General features: G+C 33.7%; 1 protein-coding gene across 1 annotated transcript in view; it reads right to left on the bottom strand.

Moving 5' to 3' along the window:
- LOC107661469 (membrane-associated guanylate kinase, WW and PDZ domain-containing protein 2-like) overlaps positions 1-12,948 on the bottom strand; it is a 112,854-nt gene that overhangs the window by 2,129 nt on the left and 97,777 nt on the right. Inside the window, 11 exon segments of the mRNA XM_016451074.1 lie at positions 945-1,033; positions 1,495-1,633; positions 2,779-2,922; positions 3,344-3,536; positions 5,280-5,386; positions 5,388-5,533; positions 5,611-5,796; positions 6,974-7,153; positions 8,131-8,326; positions 10,047-10,162; positions 10,600-10,635. Of these exon segments, the coding sequence (XP_016306560.1) occupies positions 945-1,033; positions 1,495-1,633; positions 2,779-2,922; positions 3,344-3,536; positions 5,280-5,386; positions 5,388-5,533; positions 5,611-5,796; positions 6,974-7,153; positions 8,131-8,326; positions 10,047-10,162; positions 10,600-10,635 (1,532 nt within the window).

Genomic DNA, 12,948 nt, shown 5'->3' with positions numbered 1-12,948 from the left:
ATATAAAAATATACTTGCTATAATAAAATATATTTAAATAATAAACATATATGTATTTTGAGGGCCAAACAGGAAATAATTATATGAAGTAATTAAAATAATAATATGGAATTTGATTATATATTTTTAGATCCTAAATATAAAAGTAGAATTGTAAATCTGTAAATGTATATGTGAAAATAATTATATATACGTACAATGTATGTATGTAATACATATGTATGTATATCTATAAATGTAAATCTGAACATTTCTACTTAAAGTCTCTCTCTTTAGAGAGAGATACAAGAAAAATAATTAAAAGAAATCTGAATATATATTTATAAAAATGTTTCAGTGCTTCTAGTTGTATTAACTGTAATTAATGTAAATTTATCTGTTCAAGTTTAATGCCCGCACCCGAATTCACCTTTGCTCATTTCCGCCCACATATATTTTAGCATATTTTTTGGATAATTTCCATAAAATTTAATTTAATACTCAACACACAGAGCCTCCAGACAATTTAATTAGAAAAGATCACAAACTTATGGCAACAATTGCTGAAGAATGATTGGTAATTTACAATTTTAAGGCGGGGCTTAGTGAAGCATCGATTGAGATCCTGCATTGCTTTCGTCAGGTAAATACTCTGGTCATTTCTAGTCATTTATTAAGAAAATTCAACGTAGTTAGCTACATTTTGTTAGTAACAGGTAGCTTGATTTTTGTTTTAGCCACGTTACTGCTTCCATCAGTTTCAGTGTGGCTTCCCAACACTGTCATGAGCACATGCACACAGTGACACAAAACTACACACAAACACACTGAGCAACCAAACACAGTTAAAAGATACAGAGACATGCGACGTATGCTAGTGTGCCAATGCAAACAGAAACAAAAGCAGATAGAAAATCTACAGACATAAAAGAAATAAGCAGAGAGGCGTGCAGGATGCCACGAACCGTGTCTTTAGAGTGTCCCATTATGAAGAAATAGGGTGAGGCTAGAGTGTCGCTTTTCATGCACATGGTAAGGTTGGTAGGTACCATTCCTACAGGACAGGAAGTAAAAGACTGAACTATTGCATTGCAGATTAGAGTTAGAAAAAACAGAGCAGCTGATAGAGGAGAGGAGTTAAGAGAACACTAGTTACAGGCTACTAGACGTCGTTTGGTCACTAATTGAGAGTTCACTGAAAGGTTTAATTGATATAGTGAGTCATCAAAGGCTTTTAAGCTTTTAACAGAAAGCTTTCAGTGCAAACAAACCGTCAAGACCACCATATCCCGGTTGAGCTATTGTTCCCCGGTGCACTCCAATAAGCACATTTATGAGCATTTGCTCCCTTACTTCAACCCAAATCAGCAGGTTTTTAGTTTAAAAACATGATGATCAATTCCATGTTCATCTGAAAAGTTGCTAATGGCTGCAAAAACCTAAATTTCTTTTAAACTGAACAACTTTTAAAAGATTCAAATGGTGTTTTTTGGCTTTGTGTGTTGCGGTACCCACCATATTCTGGCACCTGTCCCGTGCCCCTTTTCAACAGCAGACGTACTCGACGACCGCCAGCCTTGATGAGCTCAATGGCACGAGTGTGACTCATGTCTCTCGTACTCTCACCGTTAATTTCAATAATCTGATCTCCAACCTGCGAACATGAGGAATTAGGGGAATATTTTACATCAGGATGTCGTATCACCTTGAAGGCTTTCTATTTTATGATAATTGACCAATTAGAGTCAAGTAATAAATACAAATCAAACGTTTGCTCACCATGGCTGCATTTATTTGATCAAAAATACAGAAAAAAAACTGTAATATTGTGAAATATTATCATAATTCTAAGTAACTCTTTTCTGCTGTAATATATTTTAAAATGCAATTTATTACTGTGATGCAAAGCTGAATTTCCATCATCATTACTTCGGTCTTCAGTGTCACATGATCCTTCAGAAATTCTAATATGCTTCATTTTGAAAACAGTTGTGTTGCTTAATATTTCAGGATTCTTTAATGAAAAAAAAGAACAGCCTTTATTTGAAACAGATTTGTAACATTATGTCTCTTTTTTGTTGTTTAACATGAATGACAGACAACAGGAATATTAGACTGCTGTCACTTTAAGAGCTGCCCGGATTCAATATACTGTTACACATGTGTTTTCTTTCTCCGCTGTTTGCTTTCACTTAAGACCTAAATTACAAGGATACTTGCTGAGACAGCATTTTTCCACAGAATACACAAGTGTGTGTATTTAACCATTCAAGGCCTATAAAGCAGGAAAAATAACTCCCGCGCTCTTTGAGCACCGTCTTTACGACGAACACGCCTCTAACAGCGCTCAGAAACAGTCTCTCAGACAGCGTGCAGATATAGCAAAATGAGTTCTCTTTTGCTGCTGATTGCATTTGAGTGGCTTAAGATCATTTGTTTTTAAATGGCAATGCTTAAAAACGTGTGCAAACGTTAAGTTTTTGTGACCACATAGCACAACAATGTCACGTGAGCATGTAACCACTATAGAGACGATAGTCAAAAATCTCTATCGGCTGACACATTTGTACCAGTTAATCGTGTCTACCGGTATATTGCCCACCCCTATACTGACCCCAAACTTTTGAATCGTTGTACTGTATATGCTGCAAATCAAATGTACTTTCACATAAAAAAAATTGCATTTTTCACAGGGTGAGACTTTCAAAATAGATTTGAACAGTTTGAGTGTGAGACTCTCATTTGTAAAAGTGCAATTCTAAAAAGGCTTTTCCATCTAACAGTCTGATGTTTTCTCACCCTCATTCTGCCGTTGCGGATCGCAGGTCCATCCTCAGCCAGTCTCAGCACAAACAGGTCCATCTTATATTCCCGTCCTCCGCGGATACTAAAGCCAAATCCCTTCACACTTTTCTCCAGATCCACAGTGAAATAGTCATAGTCCTGGAAAAAGAAATAAAAATTAAAATAAATAAAAACATTGAAGTGTGGCACGCCGCTTTTCAAGACAACCCCCACATTTGACTTTTATTTAGCTTTTATCTTCAATTTAAATGTACTATTAATATTTAATATTCATTTATATTCATGTACTTAACACCAAATATCACAAGAAAATGTATGCATTTTAATATGTTATTTATTTATTTTTTAATTCAAAATACAAATACAAGGACAAATACAAATGCTCTATATTTTATATACAAAAACAAATTGTGCTATAACAGGTGATTTCATTGCACAGGAAAAACATGGCACTTCTAATGGTGATTTTATTGATTTTCCAGCTGCATTATTATACTGTAATTGTTTCATATTCTGGATGTCAAGTAATATTTTTGTGTAATAAAATGTGAAGTTAGACCTGTGGTCTGTAATCGGCGATGGAGTGCTGTCTGTAGTCTATGAGAGCAGGTGGGTGTCTGTACTCAATGGTGGGTGGCTGTCTGTAGTCTGCTACAGGAGGATGTCTGTAGTCCACCGGAGGCTGTCTGTAGTCTGTATATGCAGCTTGGCAGATATCTGGTTTAACATCCTGCCTGGCTTTTACCTCCGACCTGTAGGCATCAACAAGGTCAAATCAAGCAATCCTGTCTCACAAGTCAACAGGCTGATTAACTTCATCTACACATTTCCCACAAAATTCAAGTTTAAACTCTCTGTGAATGTTGGTTTAAATACTATTACGTCTAATGCACAATAAAAACAACACATGCTGTTTGCTTAATGTCTAACAGTGACCTTTTATTCCCCTCTCTGACCATGTGACCAGGGCTTTGCTCATTGGCCATATTTATCAAGTGTCAGTTCCCATCTTTCACGATGCATAAATCAGAGCAGTCTTGAGCCAACCCTGGGAAAAAAATGTGCAAACCCTGCCTGAGAGGAGAAGCATGTATTATTGAGGAGGTAAATAATTGATCATGAAGTGTTAAGTGATGTTACTCGGGCTAGTGTGAGAGAAAGACAGCAGACGCTCGAAGCATGATGTGAGACTGCCCAAGGCAGTTTGGTGGAGCCCAAATTTCAAGTCAAAAGGAAAAATCTAAAATTATATATTTCAATTTATTTTAGTATTTTTAATTTAAAATAATTTTAATTAATTCAAATACTTAATTTATATTATACATTTCACATAAAACTTGTTTTTTTTGTATCAGTGGAAAAGCATTGTAAATGTAAAGAAAACATTAATGACAATTAAGCAAGATTTCTCAAAAAAAGAAAAAGTCATTACCATAATGAAAAACAAAATTCGATATTATTTGATTTGTAAACTACATATACCTCATGACAGTATGCTTACTTTATTTTTTTAATAAATGTATTGCAGTAATTTTTATTGTAATACATGATAATTTTTTTAAGTAGAGCTAAATATTTTCAAAATGACAAAAAAACTAAATACAGTAATGATTATTTTGGTGTGCTTAATGGTGATAAAAAAAAGAATGCTACAATCCATAAAACGCAATATGAATATAAAGTGCTTAATTGTAATAAAAATAATGTCATGCAAAAATGACAATGAACAATAGAACGATAGATAGAACAATGATAGATAGATTGACAGATAACAGAACGACAGAACGATAGATAGATAGATAGATAGATAGAATGATAGATAAATAGATAGAACGATAGATAGATAGAACGATAGATAGAATGATAGATAGAACGATAGAACGATAGATAGATAGATAGATAGATAGATAGAACGATAGATAGAACGATAGATAAATAGATAGATAGATCGATAGATAGATAGATAGATAGAATGATAGATAGAATGATAGATAGATAGATAGATAGAACGATAGATAGAACAACAGATAGATAGATAGATAGATAGAATGATAGAATGAACAATAGAACGAACGATAGATAGATAGATAGAATGATAGAACAATAGATAGATAGAACGATAGAACAATAGATAGATAGAACGAACGATAGATAGAACGATAGAACAATAGATAGATAGAGAACGAACGAGAGATAGAACGATAGATAGAACGATAGATAGAACGATAGAACGAACGATAGATAGAACAATAGATAGATAGATAGATAGAGAACGAACGAACGATAGATAGATAGAACAATAGATAGATAGAACGATAGAACAATAGAATGATAGAACAATAGATAGATAGATAGAACGATAGATAGATAGATAGATAGATAGATAGATAGATAGATAGAGAACGAACAAACTTGGATAGATAGATAGATAGATAGATAGATAGATAGATAGATAGATAGATAGATTGATTGATTGATTTCCGGGCAAACAGTACCTGGTGTCATGAAGGTACAGCTGTGGTGGGACTGGCACTGATCCGATGGAGGTGGGCTGAACTCCCGGTATGCCCGGATCCACAACAGGAGCAGTCTGAGTCACACGGGCTGGGGTGGGGGGCTGGTGGGCTGGGATGAGCCATGGTCGGGCTCTGCTGGGCTGCTGGGCTGGACTGAGTCTGAGGGCTGTGCTTCTGGGTCACCATGGGACTCTGCTTCTCTGATGTAGGGGCCGAATGAGCACCGTTTACGTCTAGGGCAAAAAAACGGTTGTGTTTACAAAGGAAGAAGACAGAAATCTTTCTTTGTTGCAACATATTCTGATCATACCTTCTTCAGGGATGATGTGCAAGGTGACAGTGAGTCCAGCGTCTTTGATCAGCTTGACAATGTCAGCGTGAGGCATGTTGATGATTGACTGACAGTTGACAGCCATAATACGATCACCAACTTTCAGCTTCCCACAGCGATCAGCCGGACTGCCCTCGATGATGCGGCCGATCTTATGTGGCACAGCTACAAAACATATGAATGTAACTAATGTGAGAATTTCATGTCAAATATTCTGGTCATATTGTAGTTTAAAAAAATATATATAATAAGAAATGTAATATGTCCTTCCAATATAAAAGGAACATAATTTTTTTTATAATATTTAAAAAATAATATTTTTTATATTTATAAAAATATAAAGTCTGTTTTAGTACTGTAAATTATTTTTTACATTGTGATATTTTCATCACAACTGAGCATGATTTCCATTTGAATTCTCATTATTGTAATACATTTTACTTTTGTAATCCCCCCAATAATTACTACAAATATAATATAATAATAAAAATAATAACAATAAATTAATATAAGGTAAACATTTTTTATTAACATTGTTATTATACATTTATTTGATGTTAATAATTTATTTACATTACTATTATAAATATTCTCAATAGTAATCTTAATGGTACTAAAATAGGCTGCATTTGTTATAATACATATTTTATTATTTTATATTTATACTTATAATTTATATAAATTACTATTATAAATATTCTCAATAGTAATATTAATGGTATTAAAATAGGCTTCATTTTTGTTGTAATAAAGACAAAAACATTTATCATTAATGTAACCATAATAAAAAAATATATATATATATGTATAATGTATATGCTATTAAAATATTCTCAATTATTAATCTCAGTGGTACTAAAATAGGCTTCATTACTACATAATAATAATAATAATAATAAATACTATAATAATAGTATTTGAAAAATATTTATTTGTAAATTATATAAATTACTATAATAAGTATTCCCAATACTAATCTTTAATGGTACTGCAATAGGTTATATGCACACATAAAAAAAAATGTTTTTGTAAATTTTGGGCTGAGATAGGTGTAAAATAGATTTGTTTGTTTGTTTATTGATATTTATTTATTTTTACAGGTTTTGTGAGATTTACCCAAATGTGGATAAGATAAATCAGCTTCTTTGCTTTAACTGTGTGGACTGTGTTCTTGGACACATAATGGGCTTGATCCCATATTTTGAATACATCTGCACTACAAACTGAACTTTACTCTAAGATAATAAAGAGTCTATCTTAATAAACATGTCACCATGTGTAAAAGAACGCATTAGCGTTCACCAGAGCATCAGATAAACAGCTATGTGAAAGGGGGACTTACTTATTGTGTTCGTGGTCTCTGGACGGTTGAGGGAGCTGATGATGACAAAGCCAAAGCCTTCGCTTTCCTTACGATGGATAACTACATCAGTGGTGGGGGGCAAGTTGACCGGGCACACGGCATGACCCTGGGGAGAACTGCTCTGATTGGCCGCTGCGCCGTTTTCCTCACAAGGGTGGCCTGCAGGTGGCAGCAAACACAATGTCAGTCAATGCAAACACATAACCACAGCAGTGTGACTCCAGAGATGATTGCCACCAATTACTGCGCTTTTACTTCTTGATAATGTAATTCCAGGCATTTGAAATAATAGTCAGAAAAATCTGTTGTTGTTTTTTTATGGAGCATTTTTTTAAACCTTTTTTTATTATTATTTCAAAAAGTCTGCATATGTGTTTCATGTTTTGTATCATATTTAATACATCAGGCTTTAATAGTGGAGGAAAAAACACCTCAGTTTAATTCAGAGGCCCAGATTGAACGAAAATATTGCTGATAATTATATGGCCAAAAGTAAGATGAAATTCTGATCGTTTTTAATGTAAATACATTTTTTTAACAGTATAGACTACATAAAAATGCATATAAATATCTCCCAAAAATGTCTTAGTAGATATTTAAATGTTTAGTTTTGCATATAATGCAATGCTATACGAGATGAGCAAATAAACATTCCTCAAATGTCTGATATATCGTATTTGACACATGATTTTTCTTAAAACAATTGTGGAACAATGATAATCAAGTAAACCTGAATTGCTTAAGTTGAGTAAATGTTCATCTTGAAATATTAATGACATGAAAGTACTTTTTAAAAATCAGTAAATATTTCACAGCAAGAAAACACAAGTACCCAGATCTGAAGGTGGACATTTTTACAATTCCACTAAAAGGCCTTTTACCTGCAACAAAAGTAAATCAGACGAGATTTTATCATATTGATCATTTTCATATGAAATATGATACAGTAGGCTTTATAGGGTTAAAGAAACTAAAAAAACAATTGCTTGTTACTCCTCCTAAATACCGATATTATGGAATGAGCTGTTTTCTAAACCCTGACAGTGCAGTCAGTAAGTGACTAGTTTTGAGGATCAAATTGTTGCTTTAGTTGGTTTGCTGTCACTGGAAGCTTTTTTGAGGAGAGTTTTGCTCACCCTGCTGCGGCAGAACTCTCCTCCTGACGGTCAGGGTGACCTGTCCGCTTCGTGCCGCCGCGTGCATGAGGTCGATGACGTAGCGGTGTGGTCTCCCCGCCACGGGCATCCTGTCAACCGAGACCAGCTCATCTCCCGGACGCAGTCTGCCGTCGCGCTCCGCAGGGCTGTTCTCTATGATTGCTCCGATCACAATCTGTGAAGAAACATCAGTCATCATGTTAATGTGAACCCACATGCACAGTCTCATAATAATATTGTCACCGCTTTTACATGTTCAAACAGCAATATTCTTGACAAGCTGATGGGATTATACATATCTAGCCTGATAGAAAGTTGCTCTCAACTGCTGGTATTCATTAAAAATATTAAATGAAATTACCAAAGACTACTAGCTAAAAGACGACTGTAAATAAACTGTCATTTGAAATCCAAGAAAATCCATGGCAATTCAGTTTGGAGGCTTTTAAAATCCACAACTCTGCACAAAATCTGTAAAATTAAGCAGGTATTTATGGTATCAGATAATATTTGATAGTCTATTTGATATATACAGTAGCATGGTATGGATCAAGGTTAGTGTTATTGTTAACCATAACTATTATGAAGACGAAAATAAGCAGTAAAAAAAAGTTAACTAAAACACAAATAAAAAATGAAGTGCAAAAGAATAAAACAAGGTTCTAAAATCCAAGGAAAAATTATTTTATCTGGAATTGTACATATTTGAATTATTTCTCAAAACTGACTTCAGACTAGCAATGTATTCAGTCAAATAAATCAATAAAAATGAATAAAATGAATAAATATACAACAACAGCAATCCAATAAAAAAGCAGCTGTTTGATTGACATGTAAAACAACCAAACACAGTGTTGTGTGTCTCATTACAGGCAGATGGAACGAAAGGGATGAAAACTACACTGAACTGAAATAAAACTAAAATGTGAAGGAAATCAAAAAAAGAAATAAAGGAAAATTCAATTAAAAAAAAATAAAAAATAAAAAAACAGAATAAACAATTTGGACTGGGCATTATAATAAAAATATCACAGTATAAGTAATTTAAATTTTATTGAAATGTCTCATAATATAGTTCATTTTGCTGTAAATTTACCCCACAAATTTTATATATATATATATATATATATATATATATATGTGTGTGTGTGTGTGTATATATATATATATCATGTAGTATATACATAATCATGTAGTAAAGTGTATACTTTAAAAGTATTTTTTTTTCTTTTGAAGCTTCATGGACACAAATTTATCTCATAAAATAATGTACTCCGACACATCATAAGTCTGACATATTATCAGCAAAAACAGCCTGCACTAATGGGGTCAGTAAGATTTTTTTATTATTATTTATTTATATATGAATAAAAACCATACTTTTTATTATATATAAAAAGTATGGTTTTCACAAAAACATAAGCATAATCTAATTATTTACTGGAGTAATGATGCTGAAAATTCAGCTTTGCATCACAGAAATAAAGTACATTATAAAATGTGTTAAAACATTAAATATTAGTTGTTTTAAATTCTAATAATGTAGGTCAATATTACTTTTCACTGTGTTTTGATCAAATAAATGTAGCTTTGGTAATCATAAGAAACTTATTTCAAAAACATAAAAAATCTTACCGATCACAAACTTTTAAACGGCAGTCACTCATCATCATAAATCCCAGCTCTAATAATCACTACCTACATTTTCAAAACTATAATAACCACTACACTCATATACCATATTACCATGGTACATGCCCAAAACAAAAAAAACATACATGGTTTTGCTATGGTAATGTTGTACAAGTAGCTGAAAAAAAATTATTTTATGAGATAGTAGCTCATGGAGCTGTACAGATATGAACCAGTATCTGTTTATCCTGCCCCATACGAGCCTTGTCACGGGCCTCCGGACTCACAGCCTGCACCGCCTCGTCTCCACCCAGGATCCTAAAGCCAAAGCCAGTCTTCTCACGCAGCAGGTGCACTTCCACTTCCTGATACTCCACACCTGAGGAACAAGATTCACAGTTTAGATCACACACACCAAACTCAAGAGTGATTTAAACCATGCTGCTTCCTTGGTTAGGGATATTTAACCACCCAACAACCACACAGCAACACATTCAAATCCACTCGAAGATCCTATAAAACGTAAGAACTGATCATGTTTGACATGAAAGCAAAGAGCAGAACTTCTTCAAACCGTTCCTAAACCTGAACACAAGCCGAAGGATCAGAGAATGCCACACGTTATTTAGGTCACCTCACAAACTGGAGTGCTGAACCTTCTGATGTAGTGGAGAATGAGAGTATAGTGGTAGACAGAGAGCTAAATATAGAGCACTGAAGTCACATGGGTTACATAAATTAGCTATTGAAATGTGACTAACAGCATATGTGCTCTGTGACATAAAGAAAGGGAAAGCAGCACATTCCTCTACTTGCCTGTAGAGTCTGTCAGTGTCCGAGGAGGGACTGGCTCTGTGTGAATGATAAATGAGAGCTTCAAACAATTAAATTATTTTAAAATACTTTGTACTGTCAACTGGCTTTATGCTTTATTTATGCTCATATGTGGAGGAGTTACAAGAAACCTGTCAAGAATTTTAGAGGCTCATATTTCACCTCAATTTGAAAAGAAATAAATTAAATGAATTTTTATTGGATTGAAGAAAATGAGGCATATTTTTTCTGGTTGAGACATTATTTTCATGAAAATAAAGCACATTTTGCTTTCCAATTGGCATTAATACAATTTGAAAAAATATTATTATTATAACTGTTACAATATATTTATATATTTATTCACTGTTTATTTCGTTATTTCTTTATTTCCATGACTTTTCCATGACCAGTCTAGTTGTTGTTTGTGATTGGATTACTTTTGTAAAAAATAATTTTATTCAGACCATTTCGCTAAAGACTCACTTTTGTGAAACTGTTATGACTCTGTATGGCTTGTGAGCAAATGTAATTTACACTAGAGCACTTTCCAGCTGATGAAATAAAAAAAGTATACTCATTACACAATACTTAATATCAAACCAAGATTTTTTAAATGATTTTTAAGATAAAGATTTAAGATGATTCATTTCACCAGTTTCCGGGACCCTCATTTATCAAGAGTGCGTAGAAAAGGTTCTATATTTTGTCCTACGAATGAAATTTAGAATGCGTGTAAGTACAAAAAAATCTGTATTTATCAAACGCGTGCACGAGGTTCTTACGCACACCAGTAAGTAATCATTAGTTGATAAATCCCACATGTTCTTAAGTACCATGCTCGTTCACGTTCATGGTCATTTGCATTCAGAAACGCCTCCAATGAACCATTTATGGTGACAGCACCTCCCTTTATTATCACGTGAATGTATACGTCCTCACCGAAGTCATGGCAAAGAAAGCGGTACCGACTGAGAAGCCATTCTGCGCTCTCATTAAACAGATCAGCGCGCTCTTTGAAAACACATTCTCTGCGCAGCGCATGGTTTGCCAAATCTTCCAGCAAAGCGAGATCAGCCATGACCATATAGCTACATTTCAAATCGACTTCCCAACTGTCTTTTATAGCTTTCACACTAATAGTGCTAATGTTTAGCTTGAAATCTGAAATTATTAATTGAGTATTTGCAATTAAAGAACACAGGACACATGCGGCGGCACTTTCTTTTTGTAGTATCGCCATTCTACCACTAGATTCATACATCAATGGAAAGCTTATTTATTCAGCTTTCAGATGATATATAAATCTTTTTTGTGCTCCTGGGTCACATATTTCTATAATAAAAATACATATCTGATATGACTTATTATATAATTAGCATCAAACTAACAATATTATTCTTATTCTCAAGGATTAAAGATTAAACGAAAAAAGAAATGAAAAATGATTGCACAACCTAAAATGTCGATATGCACTAAGTATGCAAATGGCCTATGAGCAGAAGAAGAAGAAAGAAGTAGTATGCCTTGCTTTTTCTTAGCGTCCGTTTCCATAGTGACTTGTCGATTCGTCGCACTGCTCGTGTGATATCGCTTATCATAGATATAAATCTGAGACAAAAACTCATACAGGGGCATTTTTTGCCACAATATATTGAATTTTAGGGGCACATAACTGCAGTTATGGACTACACGCAGTTAGTCGTTGCCCTGCTTGAGGTTTGTCAACAGTCAACTGTATGTAATGTAAGATGACACACACACACACACATATACCTTAATATATATATATATATATATATATATTAAGGTATATGTGTGTGTGTGTGTGTCATCTTACATTACATACAGTTGACTGTTGACAAACCTCAAGCAGGGCAACGACTAACTGCGTGTAGTCCATAACTGCAGTTATGTGCCCCTAAAATTCAATATATTGTGGCAAAAAATGCCCCTGTATGAGTTTTTGTCTCAGATTTATATCTATGATAAGCGATATCACACGAGCAGTGCGACGAATCGACAAGTCACTATGGAAACGGACGCTAAGAAAAAGCAAGGCATACTACTTCTTTCTTCTTCTTCTGCTCATAGGCCATTTGCATACTTAGTGCATATCGACATTTTAGGTTGTGCAATCATTTTTCATTTCTTTTTTCGTTTAATCTTTAATCCTTGAGAATAAGAATAATATTGTTAGTTTGATGCTAATTATATAATAAGTCATATCAGATATGTATTTTTATTATAGAAATATGTGACCCAGGAGCACAAAAAAGATTTATATATCATCTGAAAGCTGAATAAATAAGCTTTCCATTGATGTATGGTTTGTTAGGATAGGGCAATATT

Source organism: Sinocyclocheilus anshuiensis, unplaced genomic scaffold, assembly GCF_001515605.1.
Source record: "Sinocyclocheilus anshuiensis isolate Anshui unplaced genomic scaffold, SAMN03320099.WGS_v1.1 scaffold491, whole genome shotgun sequence".
NCBI lineage: Eukaryota > Metazoa > Chordata > Actinopteri > Cypriniformes > Cyprinidae > Sinocyclocheilus > Sinocyclocheilus anshuiensis.
The sequence above is the reverse complement of the archived record's forward strand: the minus strand, read 5'-3'. Positions and strand labels throughout refer to the sequence as shown.